The 22,475-nt window shown below is 42.0% G+C and overlaps 1 protein-coding gene across 1 annotated transcript; it reads left to right on the top strand.

Moving 5' to 3' along the window:
• The first annotated feature begins 744 nt into the window (after window positions 1-744).
• LOC135513215 (complement factor H-like) lies at window positions 745-15,385 on the top strand. Its single transcript, XM_064936020.1, has 7 exons — window positions 745-902; window positions 2,919-3,062; window positions 4,575-4,748; window positions 11,951-12,124; window positions 12,252-12,455; window positions 12,730-12,769; window positions 14,777-15,385. The coding sequence occupies exons 1-6, from the start codon at window positions 788-790 to the stop codon at window positions 12,747-12,749; spliced, it is 831 nt and encodes a 276-aa protein (XP_064792092.1). The 5' UTR covers window positions 745-787; the 3' UTR covers window positions 12,750-12,769; window positions 14,777-15,385.
• Window positions 15,386-22,475: the final 7,090 nt, after the last annotated feature.

Genomic DNA, 22,475 nt, shown 5'->3' with positions numbered 1-22,475 from the left:
TATATTTTTTACAATATCAAAGCAGCCAGACAATATCTAGTAAAATGTTCTTGTGGTCCTTGCCAAGTATTTCAAATGCATCATTGTTACTGAGTGTCATAGATGTGTTCATTGCATTCTACACATTGAGGCAGGAATATTGACCTTCAATTCTCATATGCAAGAAAAAGTTAAATGTAACATTGTGTGCTTTGTTCAGTTGGTAGGTTAATGTGAGGTAAACCCTGGCATGCTCTCAAGGTGTAGAAGACAATAAAACATGAACTTTAAATAGATTTTGGCCCTTCCCTTTTGCCCCTGGATAATATGGCTTTACGATAAAAGTTTGTCTTGCTGGAACAAACATAGCTATGTCAATAGACAGTAAACAGACAGGTTTATGTGAGGTTTATGTCAGTACACATTTGTTCAGCATATTTGGTGATTCATCAATGACCTTACAAATGGAGCTTATCATCATTACAATCAACATTCAAAGTATTTGCTACCTGTCTAAATGTCTTTCTATCTCTCAATCTATGCTCTTCAGATTAGATATGTCTCTATATGGCTGAGCAAATGATTTGCACTTTTAAATTAGTTTTGATTTGCTCAATTAATGAATAGACTGAACCAATGCAGTTCCTACATTGAGCATTTTCCTCAGTGTTTCCCCTCCCCGCAATGTAGGTTTGATTGAATTCTAGTATTTTGGGTCAGTCCCTCTGGACAGTGGTTCTCTTCAGTGTTCCCTGGGGGCTGGAACTCTGTAGACAAACATTAACTTTGGGATAGACACTGTTTATATATGTTCTACTCCTTCCACTTTTACTGCATCTACCATTTGATCAACATGAAATCATCTCTGACTCTGCTGTGTCTGGTGGTATGGGTGAATGTGGATGCTTCATCAGCTCAGACTGGTAAGGATGTGTTTTCCTTCACTTTCTCACATGCTTGTAGTGCCCACATTGTGTTAGTATCCACCAATTGCTCTGTAAGACACTGACTAGACTAAACAAAGTGAGCAAACGTAACTGATGTGTTTACTTTGCTACATTTAGATACTATTGTACATCATCATAGGGAAACAGCACATTACTCTTCTGATACGCAGGGAAAGTGACGACAATTTCTGACTTCAATTCCATATTCACTTTTTATGTTGTTGACAGAACTTCAGGAATATAAACTCAGCAAAAAAAGAAACATCCTCTCACTGTCCACTGCGTTTATTTTCAGCAAACTTAACGTGTAAATATTTGTATGAACATAACAAGATTCAACAACTGAGACATAAACTGAACAAATTCCACAGACATGTGACTAAGAAAAATGGAATAATGTGTACTGCAGTGCATCTCCTCCTCATGGAGGACAAGCTGTCGTCATCATACCCTGACGTTGGACATATACCCTGATGAAGACAGCTTGTCTGTCAAAACGTTGGACATAAATATTTTTGCATCTGATCTCCTAGAGTGTGCGGCTCTCCTTTATTTTTTAAGTGTTCCACTCCGCTAGCCGGCACCTAAAAAAAAATACAACTACACAATGAAACAAATATATAAAGAATATATAAAGAATGATAGTAAAACTTTATGGAGCACCTTAAATCAAAATGTTGGGGAAAAAAGCCAACTCGGCTCCTTCATTCATTGAATCAGATGGCTCATTCATCCCAAAGCACACTGATATTGAAACCTTCTTTAATGACCTTTTCATTGGCAAAGAAAAGCAAATTTAGGAGTGACATACCAGCAACAAACACTGGCACGACACATTCAAGTAGATCGGACCAAAAGTACAACAATTGTAAAGTCAAGAGGTGTGGAAGAGGTGAAAAAAATATTTTTGTCTGTCGACAATGACAAACCTCCGGGGTCTGACAATCTGGATGGAAAATTACTGAGGATAATAGCAGATGATATTACCACATCTTCAATGTAAGCCTACTAGAGAGCGTGTGCCCTCAGGCCTGGAGGGACGCTAAAGTAATCCCGCTACCCAAGAATATTAAAGCCCCCTTTACTGGCTCAAATAGCTGACCAATCAGCCTGTTACCAACCCTTAGTAAACTTCTGGAAATAATTGTGTTTGACCAGATACAAACCTCGTCCACAGGCTATTGCACACATATAAGCCTGGGATATCAACCATTCAAAGTTGGCCTTAGTGGGAGTGACCATAGAATTGTATGGGAATGACCTTCCTGAATAATGTATTTGTTATCATGTCCTTTGACAGCAAAAAGTTAACACAGCCACAAAGTCATCAACTCTGCCCAGTTCCACAATTTCCCTTCTTCGAGTTTCAGTTTAAATCTAATACTAACCTTTACCACACTGCTCACCTTATGCCTAACCCTAACCAATTTTGACTTTGTGGTTTTGCTATCTAGTGGAAACCATTCCCCTAGCCTCAAGAGAGAGAAAAAACAACAAGCCCTAATTTCCAGCAAGCTAATTATCAAAGGACAGAGCTAGTTAATGGCTTCACACAGATGAATAAAGACTACACACTTATAATCTTTGGTCGATTGTGGGGAAAAATATCCCAATAAGAGCTACAAACACAATCTCTTTACTGCCAAGACGTCTGGCCGACTAATGCACAAGACACATGGGGGAAGTTCTTAAGGTGATGATTGGTTGGTAGATTAAGCCAATGAGTAATGCACTGGGAGATTATTTTATCATATTTGACATAGTGGGTTATGTCACATTGGACATTGGTGATTATTTCACACAGTTATGTCCCATTTATGAACCATTTATAAAGCATGACATACTGTTGTAGATGATTTGTAACACATTATGTAGTGCTGATGAACGCATCATGAGGCCTTAATAAACTGAATGTCATTTGAAGCGGGACCGTCTCAGTCAATGTAGTTAGTTGCACTTTGATAGTTCAAACATGCTGTGCTTCATCTGCAGAGTACTGTGGTAAGCCTGAGGGTGAAGGGAGGAGAATGCGGACGATTCCTGATCGAGAACGTTATGAAAATGGGGACCAAGTGGAGTATGGATGTCTTGCAACTTGTAAGAACGGAGAGTGGGATAAGACCATCAAGGGCAAAGGTCAGTTTAAAGGGGCAATCTGCAGTTGCTACACCCATTGTTGGACTTCTAAATGAGTTACATGTACCAAATGATTCTTCAAGAACATAACTTATAAATGACTCATGAGCTCAGTTCAACTGTCGCACCTCATCAGAACCCAAAATATAAGATTGCTTTACTCCTTTGTTTGTAAACAAAGTAAATGTAAACAAACACTATATCGCCTCAATAGATGGTTCAAAGTATAATGTTGATATCATGAATGGTCTATCCTTGCATCTATAGCTATGTCTATGAATTTGAGAGTGGTAACATTTCATCCCTCAGCTTTACACCAAAACAGGGCTGGGGAAGCTCTTTCTTATTGTGTGTTTAATGTCTATGGCATTACTATAGTACTGTAAACATTGAAGTGCTTATTGCGTTTACTGCATTTCAGGGCTTGACATTAACTTTATTACCCACTTGTCTTTTGGAAAAGTAAGACAGATTTTTGACTTGTGTGAAAGCTCAAGTCCAAATTGTGTTGTATGATGCAAGAAGACACTTTACAAAATGAAATTCATTAGTATCATTATTATTACCATACAGAGAATGAGACAAAACTGTAGAATACCATCTGTCTAGAGCTGGGTAATATTATTGTTGTTGTTATTGATGTTGTTGCTAGATAGCAATGTAATTGATCTAACAGTGAATGTAATGTCCAACAAAAACTGTCCGTTGGTAGAACTATATAGTGTATATATTCACTACAAACAGCGCGCTCCACTCCATTCCACTTGTGCATCATCTCAATTACATTCTCTCTTTGTAAAGTGGTAGCATTTCCTTATTATTTAATGTTGAGAATATGTGCTAAACTCACAGAAAGCTGGAACTCCACTCGCTTTAAAAATCATTGTTTTAAAAACAGCTTTTCCCTCAATTACATGTTGAATGTTGCTCTCTCTCCTGGAGCAACATCCCCCTTGACGTTTCATGCCCGTAAGAAACCTGTTTGCAGACAAAATAATTGCTAAAACTGAGCAAATAACTAACTAAGTACACTACAGTGCATTCATAAAGTATTCATACCCGTAGAATTTTACCACATTTTGTTACGTTACAGCCTTATTCTAAAATGGTTTAAATAAATAAATCTACACGCAATACCGCACAATGACAAAGTGATAAGAGATTTCTAGGAATTTGGGAACATTTGTTTAAAACAAAAAACACAAATACCTTACTTACATATGAGACACAAAATCCTTTTTCCATTGATCATCCTTGAGATGTTTCTACAACTTGATTGGAGTCCACCTGTGGTAAATGACATTTATTGTACATGATTTGGAAAGCCACACACCTTTCTAAATAAGGTCCCACTGTTGACAGGGTATGTCAGAGCAAGAACCAAGACGTGTGTCCGTAGAGATCTGAGACAGAGTAACACGTTACACTGTTTTTGCAAGATGTGGTGGAAATGGAGGAGCCAAAAGAGTGTATGGAGGAGGGTATTTGTCCATGTCTGTGCTTCACTTGCAGATTACTGTAGTAAACCTGAGGGTGCAGACACCAGAATGCTGCTGATTCCTGACCGAGAGAGATATGAAAATGGGGACAAAATAGATTATGGATGCCTTAGCGGCCCAAACACAGGCTCAAGAGGAAAAGCAACTTGCAAGAACGGAGAATGGAATAAGACAATCGAGTGTCAAGGTAAGTCTGTAGGACTGTATTTTAAAGTACAGAAAGTACCAGGTATTTACATGAACATGTGGTAATTAGACAATTATTAGCTATAAATATTTGATTAATTTGAACCCATACCACTGGGTACGGTTATCTTGGTACAAGGTAGTTACCGTTTTAAGCTCAATATTTTGTCACAAAAAGATGCTCGACTATGCATATAATTGATAGCTTTGGAAAGAAAACACTCTGACGTTTCCAGAACTGCAAAGATATTCTCTGTGCGTGCCCTAGAACGTGAGCTACAGGCAAAACCAAGATGAAACGGCATCCAGGAAATCAGCAGGATTTTTGAGGCTCCGTTTTCCATTGTCTCCTTATATGGCTGTGAATGCGAGAGGAATGAGCCTGACCTTTCTGTCGTTTCCCCAAGGTGTCTGCAGCATTGTGACGTATTTGTAGGCATATCATTGGAAGATTGACCATAAGAGACCACATTTACCAGGTGTCCGCCCGGTGTCCTGCGCCGAAATTGGTGTGCAAACCTCAGCTGCAAGTATTTTTCCATGGAATTCAGAGAAGAAAGCAGGCTTCCACGAACGATATATCAATGAAGAGATATGTGAAAAAACACCTTGAGGATTGATTCCAAACAACGTTTGCCATGTTTCGGTCGATATTATGGAGTTAATTCGGAAAAAGTTTGACGTTGTTGGTGACTGAATTTTCGGTTTGTTTCGGTAGCCAAATGTGATGTACAAAACGGAGCGATTTCTCCTACACAAAGATTCTTTCAGGAAAAACTGAACATTTGCTATGTAACTGAGAGTCTCCTCATTGAAAACATCCGAAGCTCTTCAAAGGTAAATGATTTTATTTATTTGGTTATCTGGTTTTTGTGTAAATGTTGCGTGCTAAATGCTACTCAAAATGCTAAGCTAGCTTAGCATACTCTTACACAAATTAGTGAATTGCTATGGTTCAAAAGCATATTTTGAAAATCTGAGATGACAGTGTTGTTAAGAAAAGGCTAAGCTTGAGAGCAGGCGCATTATTTATTTGCGGTTTTCAGAAATCGTTAACGTTGTGTTATGCTAATGAGCCTGAGGCTTTATTCACGATCCCGGATACGGGATGGGGAGTATCAACAATGATGGCCTACCGGGGAACAGTGGGTTAACTGCCTTGTTCAGGGGCAGAATGACAGATTGTTTACTTGTCAGCTCTGGGATTCGATCCAGCAACCTTTCAATTACTGGCCCAACGCGCTAACCACTAGGCTATCTGCCGCCCCAATTATGTTTCAGTCCCATAAAATAATGTAACGGTAAGTCAAGGGGGGCAAAGTACGACCCCCGGGCCGCATCCCTCCCCCGGGCCCTTTAATTAAATTTTTATTTATTTTTTATTCCTTTTGTCTCCCCAAATTTCATGGTATCCAATTGGTAGTTATAGTCTTGTTCCATCTTTGCAACTCCCGTACGGACTCGGGAGAGACAAAGGTCGAAAGCCGCGTGTCCTCCGAAACACAACCCAGTCAAGCCGCACTGCTTCTCGACACAATGTCCACTTAACCCGGAAGCCAGCTGCACCAATGTGTCGGAAGAAACAGCGTACACCTGGCCATACTGTGTCAGCGTGCATGCGCCTGGCCCACCACAGGAGTCGCTAGAGCGAGATGGATCTCGGCATAACAAGTTGCTCGAGCGAGATGGATCTCGGCATGCCAAACCCTCTCCTATCCCGGACGATGCTGGGCCAATTGTGCGATGCCTGATGGGTCTCCCAGACACTGCCAGTTGTGACACCTGGCCACACTATGTCAGCGTGCATGGCCCAGGGACTGAAATATAATCAGAGTGGCAGAGAGCCAAGTGGTTATTGCGTTGGGCCAGTAACCAAACAGTTGCTTAAAACGATGTTTGGCTGAATCCTGAATATAGAAAATGAATGGTGAATTTATCTACGGATACGATAGACTCCTCCTTCTCATTTACTTTCTGCTTGTCCAGAATAGTTGATTGACTTCCAGAAACACACACCCTCATTACAGTTTTAAAGGGAGAATTCACTGATTTGGCCTAATTTTTCATCAAAGCTCATTGGGAATTTTAGCACCTATGACTGAAGTCAAACAAGAGTTGTCTTGGAGTTGTGGTTTGATGTGGATGTTTCTTGGGTGTGTCTTTGCCATTCAATCACAACAAACAAGGACAGAAGCTAGCCAGCTTGAGTTGAAACACTGTTGAAAGCAAGCTCGCAACATGTATCATACATGGCATCAGGTTTGCTAGATTACGAGCTAGCTAACGGTAGCTAGCAGGGATCAACCCTGTCTTCAGGTGCAATGTTAGCTATGCCAATCTTCCTCTCACATCACACGTTAGGTAGAGACTATGTATTTAACTAGTTATATCACAGCCATTTATCATAGTGGCATAGCCTATCAACTGATAGCATGTAGCTACCTAGCTAACAACCTATAAACAAAATGGAGCTAGCTACTTTACTGAACAACAACACACCAGTCTCTTGACGGTTGACAGCGCAAGTAGAAACTAGTCAGGTGTAACATTAATCCATATCCTGGCCATCTGCCACAACTTTATGGAAGCCCATCTCTAGAGTAGGTATTTTCCGAGCAAGGGCAAATACTAACCACACATCTTGTCTGGCGAAGCAGTTCAAGTGCAATGGCAGAGTTCCCAGTTGTTTTGATCGCACTGAAGTCGGAAAGTCTGAGATATACGAGTTCCAAGTTCCCATTTGTTTTGAACACACCATTAATTGTAATGCAAACCAAGCCCTCAAGAGAATCCTGATACAGTCACATACCAAACACGTTTTGGACAAGACTGACTTCATTACCAAAATGAAAGTATATACACTTTGTAGTCAATTTTGACACTAGAATTAATGTTTCTTACTCATATTGATGATATATAGGCCTTTTAATAGAGAAGCTGGTTCTAAAGGGCAATTGACCTTTGAAGAAGCTTTTTGCTGAGAGGGATAAATATCAACTTTGCCTAACTTTGCGGGGTGACCGCTTTTTTATTGTTGATTACTGCAGAATGCCCCTTTAAGACAGCAGGGTAACTCATCTCTTTGACTTCAAGCAAGATACTAATATAATGTTTTTCCGTAATTGTTTTGTCTCTAAGCAGCATTTGCTAAATGTGCATTGTCATTGCCACCAACAAGAGGAACCAGTTACACACCTGCTGACTGTAACGGTTTTCTTTACTTGAAGGAGAAGCGGACCAAAACGCAGCGTGGGTATATTGATTCATGTTTAATAAAAAAAAGATAAACACTAACACTACAAAACAATAAACGTGGACAATTAAAAACAGCCCTATCTGGTGCAAACAAAGGGACAGGAACAATCACCCACCAACACACAGTGAAACCCAGGCTACCTAAGTATGATTCTCAATCAGAGACAACTAATGACACCTGCCTCTGATTGAGAACCATACTAGGCCGAAACATAGAAATACCCAAATCATAGAAAAACAAACATAGACTATCCACCCCAACTCACGCCCTGACCATACTAAATAATGACAAAACAAAGGAAATAAAGGTCAGAACGTGACAGTACCCCCCCCCCCCAAAGGTGCGGACCTTAACCTATAGGGGAGGGTCTGGGTGGGCGTCTGTCCGCGGTGGCGGCTCTGGCGCAGGACGCGGACCCCACTTCATCAACGTCTTAGTCCGCCTTCTTGTCCGCTTCCGTGGCCTCCTAACTACGGTGACCCTACTAAATGAGCCCGGGACAGAGGGGCGGAAGCTCTGGACAGAGGGGCGGGAGCTCTGGACAGAGGGGCGGGAGCTCTGGCAGCGCTGAACAGGCGGGAGACTCCGGCAGCGCTGGAGAGGAGGAAGGCTCTAGCAGCGCTGGACAGGCGGAAGGCTCCGGCAGCGCTGGAGAGGAGGAAGGCTCCGGCAGCGCTGAACAGGAGGGAGACTCTGGCAGCGCTGGAGAGGAGGAAGGCTCCGGCAGCACTGTACAGGCGGGAGCACCTGTAGGGATGATGATGAAGGAGAAGCGGACCAAAACGCAGCGTGGTTATATTGATTCATGTTTAATAAAAAAAAGATAAACACTAACACTACAAAACAATAAACGTGGAAAACCAAAAACAGCCCTATCTGGTGCAAACACAGAGACAGGAACAATCACCCACAAACACACAGTGAAACCCAGGCTACCTAAGTATGATTCTCAATCAGAGACAACTAATGACACCTGCCTCTGATTGAGAACCATACTAGGCCGAAACATAGAAATACCCAAATCATAGAAAAACAAAGTTAATAACAAATAACAATAAAACAAGTAAAAAATAACATACAGGGCTCTATACAGGGAGCAATTGTTCAACGTCGACGTGCAGGGATACGAGGCAATTGAGGTAGTTATGTCCACATAGGAAGGGGTAAAGTGACTAGGCAACAGGATTGATAATACACAGTAGCAGCAGTATACTGTAGGTAGAGGTAAAGTGACTAGGCAACAGGATTGATAATACACAGTAGCAGCAGTGTACTGTAGGTAGAGGGAAAGTGACTAGGCAACAGGAGTGATAATACACAGTAGCAGCAGTGTACTGTTGGTAGAGGTAAAGTGACTAGCCAACAGGAGTGATAATACACAGTAGCAGCAGTATACTGTAGGTAGAGGTAAAGTGACTAGCCAACAGGAGTGATAATACACAGTAGCAGCAGTATACTGTAGGTAGAGGTAAAGTGACTCGGCAACAGGAGTGATAATACACAGTAGCAGCAGTATACTGTAGGTAGAGGTAAAGTGACTAGGCAACAGGATTGATAATACACAATAACAGCAGTATACTGTAGGTAGGGGTAAAGTGACTAGGCAACATGATTGATAATACACAGAATCAGCAGGGTATGTGGTGAGTGTGACAGTGTGTGTTATCACTTGAACTTGCAGTAGCAGAGAGAACAGTCTATGACTTGGGTGGCTGGAGACTTTGACACATTTTTGGACCTTCCTCTCTGATGTACAGGGCCATACTCACCACCCCCTGTAGCGCCTTGCTGGTGGGTGCCATGCAGTTTCCACACCAAGCGGTGATGCAGTCAGTCCAGATGCTCTGAATGGTGCAGCTGTTAAACTTTTTGAGGATCTGAGGGCCCATGCCAAATCCTTTCCTGTAGTTCACAATAAGCTTGTTTGTCTCGCTCACATTGAGGTGGAGGTTGTTGTCCGGGCACCACACTGCCAGGTCTCTGACCTCCTCCCTATAGACTGTCTCACCATCATCGGTGATCAGGCCTACCATTATGTGTCGTCACCAAACTTAATGATGGTGTTGGAGTTTTGCGTGGCCACACAGTCTTGCATGAATAGGGATTACATGAGGGGGCTAAGCACGCACCCGAGGGGCCACGTGTTGAGGGTCAGTGTGGCGGATGTGTTATTGCTTACCCTTACAACCTGGGGGCAGCCCTTCTCCGGAAGTCCAGGATCCAGTTGCAGAGGGAGGTGTTCAGTGCCAGGGACCATAGCGTAGTGATGAGCTTGGAGGGCACTATGTTGTTGAACGCTGAGCTGTAGTCAATGAACAGAATTCTCACACAGGTGTTCCTTTTGTCCAGGTGGGAAAGGGCAATCATCTGTTGATCTGTTGGGGTGGTATTCGAATTAGAGTATGTCCAGGGTTTCTGAGATGATGGTGTTCATGTGAGCCATGATCATCCTTTCAAAGCATTTCATGGCTACAAATGTGAGCGTTACGAGACGGTAGTTATTTAGGCAGGTTACCTTGACGTTCTTGGGCACAGTGGTCTGCTTGAAACCAGAAGTATGTGGACAACTGCTCGTCAAACATCACATTCCAAAATCGTTAAATGTCACGCCATGAGCTGTTTCACATCTCCTTGTGCTTGTCTCCACCCCCTCCAGTTGTCACTCATGTGACACCTCTGTGCCAGTTCATCTTGTTTGCCAAGTCAACCAGCGTTTATCTCCTAGCTCCTATTCTTTCCCTAGTCTCTGTTTTTTCCAAGTCCTCCTGGTTTTGACCCTCGTCTGTCCTGACACCAAACCCGCCTGCCTGACCATTCTTCCTGCCCCGACCTCGAGCCTGCCTAACGCCTTGTACTGTTTGGAGTCGGACATGGTTACTGAACCCCTGCCTGTCTTGACCTCGAGACTGTCTAACGCCCTGTACTGTTTGGACTCTGACCTGGTTTATGAACTCTCGCCTGTACCCGATCTGCCTTTTGCCTATCCCTTGGGTTATAATAGTTATTGGAGCGCAGCCATCTGCCTCCTGTGTCTGCATATAAGTCTCGACTTGTGCCCTTATATTAATATGGTGTTGGTCCCCCCTTTGCTGCTATAACAGCCTCAACTCTTCTGGGAAGATTTTCCACTAGATGTTGGAAAATTGCTGCAGGGTATTGCTTCCATTCAGCCACAAGAGCATTAATGAGGTCAGGCACTGATGTTGGGCGATTAGGTCTGGCTCGCAATCGGTATTCTCTGATTGAGAACCATACTTCGGTAGCCCTTTTTTCCACCTGTCTTTGTGGGAAGTTGACTTTGTTTAGGGCACATAGCCTTTAGCTTCACGGTTTGTTTCTGTAGTGTTTGTTTTGTTCGGCATCATTTTTATTAATAAAAGAAAATGTACACTCACCACGCTGCACCTTGGTCCTCTTCTTACGACAGCCGTGACAGGTACTGTATTGTCATGGTACTGGTTTATGTTACTGTATCATGGTACTGTATTAACATGGTACTGTATTATCATGGTATTGTATTATCATGCTACTGTATCATGGTACTGTATTATCATGGTATTGTATTATCATGCTACTGTATCATGGTACTGTATTATCATGGTATTGTATTATCATGCTACTGTATCATGGTACTGTATTATGTTACTGTATCATGGTACTGTATTATCATGGTATTGTATTATCATGCTACTGTATCATGGTACTGTATTAACATGGCACTATCATGATTATGCTACTGTATTGTCATGGTATTGTATTATCATGGTAGTGTATGATTGTAATTTATTTTCATGGTATTGTATTATCCTGCTATAGTGCCATTTTAATTTAGTACCATGATACAATCACGATTATGCTACTGTATTGTCATGGTATTGTATTATCATGGTAGTGTATCATTGTAATGTATTTTCATGGTACGGTATTATGATCCCTGTTTAATCTAGCAAGCTGTCCTGATCCTCCTCCCATTACTAATGGAGATTTCACCAAGGAAAAGAGAGATGTTGAAGGTGTAATTACAGAGGTGTCCTACCAATGCAGCAGACAGTTTACACTGAGTTTCACAGACAGCATCAGATGTCTGAATGGAAAATGGCCGAGTCCTCCAAAGTGTTTACGTAGGTACATTATTTTCAACTGGTCTGAACATGGTGTTATATCTACATGTCAAGTGTATATAAATGTATGAATATCTACTGCACACTAAGTCAATGAAAACAAATTCTGGGATTTCATTTCCATCAGGGCCTTGTGAGATTTCCACTTTTGATGCAGAGTACAATCTACAGAATTTACGCAAGAAAGACAATATTGCGCACGGTGAAGAAAAGACTCTTCATTGCAAAGAGGGATATTATCATAAATACAGGAGAGTTCTACGGAATATAGACGAAATTGAGGTGAAGTGTGATGATGGAGAGTTACAGTATGGAGAACACATACCTATATGTAAGTTCATGTCATGTAAAGGAACACCCATCAGTGTAAGATAGTCATTCTCTCAACATTAAGAGTTTACATCTAATATATGAAATGCATACGTTCAGGATGCCCTGTGAGCTATCTACTGTAGATTAATACAATAGAAATTAAATGCATTTTCTCATTTTGACTGAAACATTTTATTACAAAAATCAATCCACCTGTTTGATCATATTTAATGAGGCCACTCTGTGTAACCTTCTGACTGTATAACCGAAATTATTTGTTCTTTGCTTTTTAGGTAGGTATCGTTATTCTTAGGTAGATGATGGACATAATGGGTAAGTTAAATTAACAAGGAGAGTGGCATGTCTTATACTCACACAAACCTTTCAAACAGTTATGAAAAGTATAATAAAAGGTATTATGAGCAGTATTATGAACAGTATTAGAAACAGTTATGAAAAGTATAATGAACAGTTATGAAAAGTATAATGAACAGTTATGAAAAGTATAATGAACAGTATTGTAAACAGTATAATGAACAGTTATGAACAGTATAATGAACAGTTATGAAAAGTATAATGAACAGTATTGTAAACAGTATTGTGTTCAATGATATAAACAGTAATATGAATAGTATGTGATGGGGTTATCAGTGAAGCATAACAGAAACATGGAGTATAACATGACAGTAAGCAGGAGTCATTTCTCTAATCATTAACACACAGTGAAAGTTCACATGGTTAAACACTGTCTACTCTCCACTATAGTAGTAGTGATCAGCAGTATTACTCCACAGACTGATCTATAGTATTAGTGATCAGCAGTATTACTCCACAGACTGATCTATAGTAGTAGTGATCAGCAGTATTACTCCACAGACTGATCTATAGTAGTAGTGATCAGCAGTATTACTCCACAGACTGATCTATAGTAGTAGTGATCAGCAGTATTACTCCACAGACTGATCTATAGTATTAGTGATCAGCAGTAGTACTCCAGACTGATCTATAGTATTAGTGATCAGCAGTATTACTCCACAGACTGATCTATAGTAGCAGTGATCAGCAGTATTACTCCACAGACTGATCTATAGTATTAGTGATCAGCAGTATCACTCCACAGACTGATCTATAGTAGCAGTGATCAGCAGTATTACTCCACAGACTGATCTATAATATTAGTGATCAGCAGTATTACTCCACAGACTGATCTATAGTAGTAGTGATCAGCAGTATTACTCCAGACTGATCTATAGTAGTAGTGATCAGCAGTATCACTCCACAGACTGATCTATAATATTAGTGATCAGCAGTATCACTCCACAGACTGATCTATAGTATTAGTGATCAGCAGTATTACTCCACAGACTGATCTATAATATTAGTGATCAGCAGTATCACTCCACAGACTGATCTATAGTAGTAGTGATCAGCAGTATTACTCCACAGACTGATCTATAGTAGCAGTGATCAGCAGTATTACTCCACAGACTGATCTATAGTAGCAGTGATCAGCAGTATTACTCCACAGACTGATCTATAGTAGCAGTGATCAGCAGTATCACTCCACAGACTGATCTATAGTAGTAGTGATCAGCAGTATTACTCCACAGACTGATCTATAGTAGTAGTGATCAGCAGTATTACGCCACAGACTGATCTATAATATTAGTGATCAGCAGTATTACTCCACAGACTGATCTATAATATTAGTGATCAGCAGTATTACTCCACAGACTGATCTATAATATTAGTGATCAGCAGTATTACTCCACAGACTGATCTATAATATTAGTGATCAGCAGTATCACTCCACAGACTGATCTATAGTAGTAGTGATCAGCAGTATCACTCCACAGACTGATCTATAGTAGTAGTGATCAGCAGTAGTACTCCAGACTGATCTATAATATTAGTGATCAGCAGTATTACTCCACAGACTGATCTATAATATTAGTGATCAGCAGTATCACTCCACAGACTGATCTATAGTAGTAGTGATCAGCAGTATCACTCCACAGACTGATCTATAGTAGTAGTGATCAGCAGTATCACTCCACAGACTGATCTATAGTAGTAGTGATCAGCAGTATCACTCCACAGACTGATCTATAGTAGCAGTGATCAGCATTAGTACTCCAGACTGATCTATAATATTAGTGATCAGCAGTATTACTCCACAGACTGATCTATAGTATTAGTGATCAGCAGTATTACTCCACAGACTGATCTATAATATTAGTGATCAGCAGTATTACTCCACAGACTGATCTATAGTATTAGTGATCAACAATATTACTGCACAGACTCTGATTATCCTGTCATGTGATTTCGTTCCTACAGAGTCATGATGTTTGGTCCATCAAATGCAAGAATCCTTACAAAGACTTCTTTATGTGCAAGGAGAAGAGCATGTTTGCTTTTGTGGTGTCTGTCGCTTGTTTAATTTAGATTTAGAAAAAATGTGAGCCATCCAGTAATGGAGCACATGAGGTGTATTTTTCATCATTTGACTTTGTACCATCATTGTAACAAAATAACAGTATCTTTCTAATCATCAGTCTCAGCTTCACTATAACAGTACAGCTATCTAAAGCTCGACTAAAATGGTACATTTGTTGTATTAGTACAAAGAGATGTGATTGTTCACACATTCTATGAAGTTTATAAATTGCCTGGCTGGGCTGATGAGACAGTGGATTACGCAGTCAGTTGGAACAGAGTAAATAGGCAATTAAAAGTCATAGATTTAGCCGGTGGTAGCTTGTGGAATAGGCACCGGCTGGAATGCGGTTTTAACCAATCAGGATTAGACCGACATGCTATAATGTGTGAATATTCTCCTGTATCTCCCAGCTGAGTGATTCATTACCTCAAGGTGTAATACAAGTGAACAACTGTTATGATTGTGATTGACCTTATCAAGACAATAAAGTTGTGGAAAAGAGATGACACGTTGTCTCCATGAGTCTTTACAAGGCTACAGTACAACAGAATAAGATTTATAGATGTTAACCGAACAAATGCACATTAAAGCTGACAAACTATTTCTCAGGTCAGTATCACTTGTCATTGATTGTTCTTGTAAACCAGTTGTCTCTTATCATGCACATGGAACAGGGTTATATTGGTGATTTCCCTTGCCACTTTATTGTTAAGCCAATGGGTTTTTGGTTTGAGTTTGTCTTGCCTTCACCTACTCAACATGGCATCTTATTGGCTGGTTTGCGTGGCTTGCTTACGAGGGGGGATGTTCCAGTTAGAATCGTCCCAGTGAACAAGCACCAAACCAGCGGTAAGTTGTTGGTTGCAAAGCACTGTACATCAAAAGTGATTTATTCTCTCAAGTGATGATTTAAATGTACAATTTATATCAAATTGTTTGTAAATGTTATTTGAACATCACACATAAGATGCAGCGGTTTTTGGAGAATATTTGTTGTGCATTTTGTTGTAAAGAATTCCTGTCAGTACTAGCTAGCAACTTACTGTGTCTGGTGGGGGGGTTCATATATTTTGTACAGTGCGTGAGTGCAGAGTCGGATGGTGAGACGTGCATTGCATGACGTGCAATTTTGTGCCGTTCCTATCAGAATAAATCTACATGACTGGTGCTACATGTCGGAGTTCCGTGTCGATGACTGATTGTACACAACACAAGAAGAGTACTGTTACAGTGGTGCCGTGACCGTTCTTCTGGATCGGATCCTCCTTTGCTGGATTTCCATCTCAGAACTTCACCGTGGTTGCTGTTGAAGTATCAGATAAGACGTTGCTGGTGCAGTTTATGGCGATATCGCATTTCGCCACAAGAGGATTCCACTAGAACGTTTAATTATCGCAATTGATGATTTCTCTGGCTGAGGCTCTTCACAGATAAAGGATAACTTTTGTGTTACTTGTTTATTTGCAATTCTGATATATATCTGGTATAAGTAGGGTGAGTTTTACCAGTGTACTAGATATAGGTTAGTTTTTTACGTGAGGTTTTAAAAATATATATATATATACATGTTTTGCTATTTACATTTTTATTAGGGTGTTGATTTCCCATTGTTAAAATGGAAGGTGTTGGGAGAGGTAGGGGTTTCCTGTCATTTAATCTGTCACCATCTGTTGGTAGGGGTTCAGCCAAAATTCCAGTGACTTCTACACCTATGCCCAAACTGGAGGGTTTTGATGATAGTTTCGCCATGGACACGCCCAAGGATGTGGATGAAAGAGTTTTGCCAAATACAGGGAGTGGGGATGGATTTCATAGCAGACATAGTATGGCAGATTGGTCATTCCATTGGGGAGAACATTGCCTCCTGTTTGGAGTCAAAGGCAATTGTTGGACATATTGGGGACAATGTTATGGGGAGTGTAAGCAGCTCGAGGGGTATGGATGGATCAGAGTCTGGTATTAAAGTCTGATATCAAGGAACCGGTGTACTTTCGGGGGGGGGGGTGGCTCTGAAAAGTGCACAGTGCATGAGTGGGAGGATATGGTAATGGTTTACATGCGTAAGAGGGGCGTGTCTCTGATGGACCAAGCAGTTGAGGTTATGGGCAGGCTTATGGGAAGGGCCCGCGATGTTAAAGTTGGCATACGCAGCAATCCCTCCATTGATTTATCTAAAGGCCCGAGTCCCATCTTTGACATACTGAAACAACATTTTAGTGACACTGTTTCTTCAAGCCCCTTGCTGACTTTTATGCCACATTACCTCTGACTGATGAACAACCATTTGAATATTGGCTCAGACTGAACAGGGCTATGGAGGTTGCTGAAGATTGTCTAAAGAGACAGGACAAAAGTGTTGAAGACCCATCTCGTGAGCTCACAGTCATGTTTATCAGTCATTGCCCTAATGCTGAACTGTTGCTTATCTTTAAGTGCAAGCCATTACAGCAGTGGACTGCTGCAGATGTTCATGGGAGGCTGGATGAATACAGGAGGGAGCGGAGGTACTCTCACTTCTCTAAGTTGACCCCAGCCATCGCAACAATGAAGCAGGAAGTTGGTGCTGTCATGCCGATCACCATGCCTGCTGTGAGAACCCACATGGAAGTACCCAATACGTTGCCTTACCCAGCCCAGACTATTCAGGGCTCAGCTGAGCCGATGGAACGTATCCTTGCGATGCTGGAGCGTGTGCTGGAGCAAAGGCCACAACAGTCTGACCAGAAGTTCCAAAAAGGAAATAGAAGCAAAGTGAAGTCTAATGGGCCATGTAACGTGTGCGGGGATGCTGGACATGATACTTACTTTCACTGCAGGGCCAATCACCTCTGCTTTCTTTGTCATGTAGCGGGCCACGCACGCTCTCAGTGCCCCAAGGCCGCAGCTCTGAGCACAGCTGGTGGAGTCCCTACAGTAATCACTGTTCAGCTTCCGGGAAAACTAGTAGGCCTGCATGTAGAAGGGGAGAGTGTTGGGCCTTTTGTAGAGTCCCCATCAGTGAGAGCTGTTGATTTGGAGTCTGTATATAAAAGTGTTTGTGACGAAATGGAGACTGAGAAGAGTATCATAATGCAGAACACACAGACTTTCCCCGTATGATGATTTATTCTATGCCAAGGTGTTAATAGGAGGGGAAGTAGAAGTGAGAGCTATGCTTGACAGTGGATCCATGGCTTGTACCTTGAGCTCTAGGGTCTTACCTGAACTGTTGCATGCAGGACTGTTGAAAAGTCCATAATTGAGTCCTACAGAGGTAGTCTTGGTTGGTTGTGGTGGGTTGAAGACGAGGCCTTTGGGAGTATGTGAGCTGGAGATGGAGGTGTACGGATGTAGAGTTGCTGTGCCTACACTGGTGGTTGAAGGCCAGAGTGATGACCTCATCTTGGGCAGCAATCTCCTAAAGCACTTGATTCGCCACCTGAAGACGGATGGAGATCTCTGGAAGAGGGTTTATACTCCTGTGTGTGATGGGGGTGAGGAGAGCAAGCTAATCGATATGATGGCTAATGTGGAGAGATGGAGAGACAGTGAAGTACCTGACAAAGTTGGAACTGTGAGACTAAAAGGGGCTGTGACTCTAGAGCCTATGCAGGAGCACTTAGTCTGGGGCAGACTACGAAACACTCAGAATCTATCAGCTGGCAGTGCTGTTGTCATTGAGCCCAGCAGTTCAAGGTCAACACCAAGGTCAATACTGGTAGACAGGACAGTAGCTCTATTGCGGGGGGATGGGTGGCTCCCTGTTAGAGTGATAAACCCTTCTCAGAAGACCGTGACATTGAGACGAAACGCCACTCTAGCCGATGTCTTTCCTTGCATGGCTCTAGAGGACTTTGACTGTTCGTGTGTGAATGATGATTCATCAGCAGCTTTCCAGCAGCATGTGCAGAGAACGGCTGATATACTGACTGACTGCCAAGATGACTTGACACTGACTGACGGTTCCAGCCAACTTCCCGATACTGACGGACCTGACAGTTCAAGCGATCCTGAGGTCTTACATGACTTAGGTTTGACTGATATTGAGGTCTCCTCCTGTCAAGCGTCTCCTGCTGGTAAGAAGAAACTCATCCAGCTCATAGCTGAGTAACAGTCTATTTTTTCCAGGCACCAAGTTGGATTGTGGAAAAGCATCCGGATGTCTTCACCGCATTCAACTGAGTGATGAGAAACCCTTTCGGATGCTCTACCGACGCCTTTCACCAAATAATTATGAGAAGCTCAAACAAGCATTGAATGAGATGGAAGAACGTAATATCATAAGGAAGTCCAGTAGTGAGTTCGTCTCTCCCCTTGTCCTTGTATGGAAGAAGTTTGGAGACCTGAGACTCTGTACTGATTTCCGTTTGCTCAATGCTCGCACCATCAAAGACGCCCACCCACTCCCTCACCAGGCTGACGCGCTGGCTGCGTTAGGTGGAAATGCCTTTTTCTCGACAATGGACCTTACCTCTGGCTACTACAATGTGGAAGTGCATGAGGATGACCGGAGATTCACAGCATTTAAAGAATTCCTGCCAGTACTAGCTAGCAACTTACTGTGTCTGGTGGGGGGGTTCATATATTTTGTACAGTGCGTGAGTGCAGAGTTGGATGGTGAGATGTGCATTGCATGACGTGCAATCTTGTGCCGTTCCTATCAGAATAAATCTACATGACTGGTGCTACATGTCGGAGATCCGTGTCGATGACTGATTGTACACAACGCAAGAAGAGTACTGTTACACACCTACAGCTACTAGAGCAGATCTTCTCCAGGGTCTCAGGACAGTATAAGTAATGTCTCAGTTGGTCATGCTTTTTTGTTTTACTTCTTGCCACTGGACAATCTCAGCTTACTGGAAGTGATTACTGGAAACTGTCTTGGACAAACACATCCATATATAATTGATTGTACAACATGAATGTGTTTTTATTTACTCTTTAGTTAACCTGGGAATTTCATCAAGTATTTTATACGATACTGAAGCCACCAGACAATATCTATTAAAATGTCCCTGTGGTGTTCCTTGCCATGTACTCCTGAACATTAAGGCAGGAATATTGACCTTCAATTATATGCAAGCAAACATTTGATATAATGTTAATGTTTTGTTTAGTTCATAGGCTAATAATGGACAAACCCTTGCATGAGGGGCTGACGAGTGGTGCAGCGGTCTAAGGCACTGCATCTCAAATCAAATCAAATTTTATTTGTCACATACACATGGTTAGCAGATGTTAATGCGAGCGTAGCAAAATGCTTGTGCTTCTAGTTCCGACAATGCAGTAATAACCAACAAGTGATCTAGCTAACAATTCCAAAACTACTACCTTATAGACACAAGTGTAAGGGGATAAAGAATATGTACATAAAGATATGAGTGATGGTACAGAGCGGCATAGGCAAGATACAGTAGATGGTATTGAGTACAGTAGTGGCTAGTGATATATTTTACATCATTTCCCATCAATTCCCATTATTAAAGTGGCTGGAGTTGAGTCAGTGTGTTGGCAGCAGCCACTCAATGTTAGTGGTGGCTGTTTAACAGTTTGATGGCCTTGAGATAGAAGCTGTTTTTCAGTCTCTCGGTCCCAGCTTTGATGCACCTGTACTGACCTCGCCCTCGGATGATAGCGGGGTGAACAGGCAGTGGCTCGGGTGGTTGTTGTCCTTGATTATCTTTATGGCCTTCCTGTGACATCGGGTGGTGAAGGTGTCCTGGAGGGCAGGTAGTTTGCCCCCCGGTGGTGCTTTGTGCAGACCTTACTACCCTCTGGAGAGGCTTGCGGTTGTGGGCGGAGCAGTTTCCGTACCAGGCGGTGAGAGCTTGAGGCGGCACTCTGGTTCGATTCAAGGCTGTATCACAACCGGCAGTGATAGGGAGTCACATAAGGAGGTGCACAATTGGCCCAGCGTCGTCCGGGTTTGCCCTGTGGAAGCGATCATTGTAAATGAAAATGTGTTCTTAACTGACGTGTTACGTACGCCTCTTGGAGAGAACGCAACACCCTGCTACAACTCAAGTCCCCGTAGAGTGAAAGAGGTATGTGATTGTAGGGGCGGGTAAGGATGACAGAGACAATATCCTTTTACAGGAAACTTATTTCCATAACATGGTAATGTGGGTAAAAGGGGCTGGACGGAACCAAAGCAAAGAAAGTAAAAGTTTGAGTCCTCTCCTACCCACTACTGACATAACCTTTCAGAACCTCCTGGCGCGCCAACCAAAATACAGGGGGTAGTCCATCCAGGTCTTACCTAGTGTGCATAGACAGTAAATACTACAGGTTATGTATGCCTGCAGGGCTCTTGCCTAAACACTCCCAAGGTGACGACATCCCCCCACCCCCTGGGAACAAATTAAACAGAATAATACAAACTTTGGGAATAATTTCAATAATAAAAAACACAGTCCTATTGGCATACACACACCCTAGAAGTACCGGCTACCAAATAGTGTCAACGGAACTGTCACTGGGCAACAACCAACACAAGACATCAAAGAAGCTCTCTCTTCCTGACAAAGGAACACTGGCTTTTATCCAGCTGGAGAAGGAGTTGGTCATTTAAAACAGCTGTTTCCCCTGATGAGAGGGAGGGGGGAGGGTTCAGAGCTCCAATCATCGATGGGGCCGACCAATCAGCTGCTTAGAATCCAGGAAGCCATTTCCTGAAATACACACATGCAAACACATACAAACCCCAAAAAACACAGAAACTGGGGAACTTGCCTCGAAAAAAAAAAAATCAGATATGGGGATGTGATACTGAAATCAACAAGTAGCGGGAAACAATACAATCTCAGGATGCAAAAATAGAATGTTTATTGGTATGTGAATTTTTTAAAATCAAGTAAGGTTAAAATGCCAGGATGTTATACTTGTTTCAGGTTTTCATTAAATAAAATTAGATGAACACTTTTCCACAGTGCATTGGAAGGCCCTAGTTCTCTTCAAGTAGCCAAATAACAAAACTAAGCTACTTAATTCAAATCAAAATCAAATCAAATTTTATTAGTCACTTGCGCCAAATAAAACAGGTGAAATGTTACCTTACAGTGAAATGCTTACTTCCGAGGCCCTTACCGACAGTGCAGTTTAAAAAAATACTGATAAGAATAAGAGATTCTAAGAGATAACAAGTAATTAAAGAGGAGAACTGTCTACGACTAGGGTGGCTGGAGTCTTTGTCAATTTTCAGGGCCTTCCTCAGACACCGCCTGGTATAGAGGTCCTGGATGGCAGGAAACTTGGCCCCAGTGATGTTCTGGGCCGTTTGCACTACACTCCGTCGTGCCTTGCGGTCGGAGGCCAAGCAGTTGCCATACCAGGCAGTGATGCAACCAGTCAGGAGGCTCTCGATGGTGCAGCTGTAGAACTTTTTGAGGATCTTGAGGAATTTCAAAAGATTTTAAAATGTTGAACCAGGAACAGATATAGCCCTTGGTTCACTCCAGACCTGACTGCCCTTAACCAACACAAAAACATCCTGTGGCGTACAACATTAGCATCGAATAGCCCCCGCGATATGTAACTTTTCAGGGAAGTCAGGAACCAATATACGCAGGCAGTTAGGAAAGCAAAGGATAGCTTTTTCAAACAGAAATTTGCATC

Source organism: Oncorhynchus masou, chromosome 24 (genome assembly GCF_036934945.1).
Source record: "Oncorhynchus masou masou isolate Uvic2021 chromosome 24, UVic_Omas_1.1, whole genome shotgun sequence".
NCBI classification, from domain to species: domain Eukaryota; kingdom Metazoa; phylum Chordata; class Actinopteri; order Salmoniformes; family Salmonidae; genus Oncorhynchus; species Oncorhynchus masou.
Note: the sequence above shows the minus strand (reverse complement) of the source record. Positions and strands in the feature narration are given on the sequence as shown.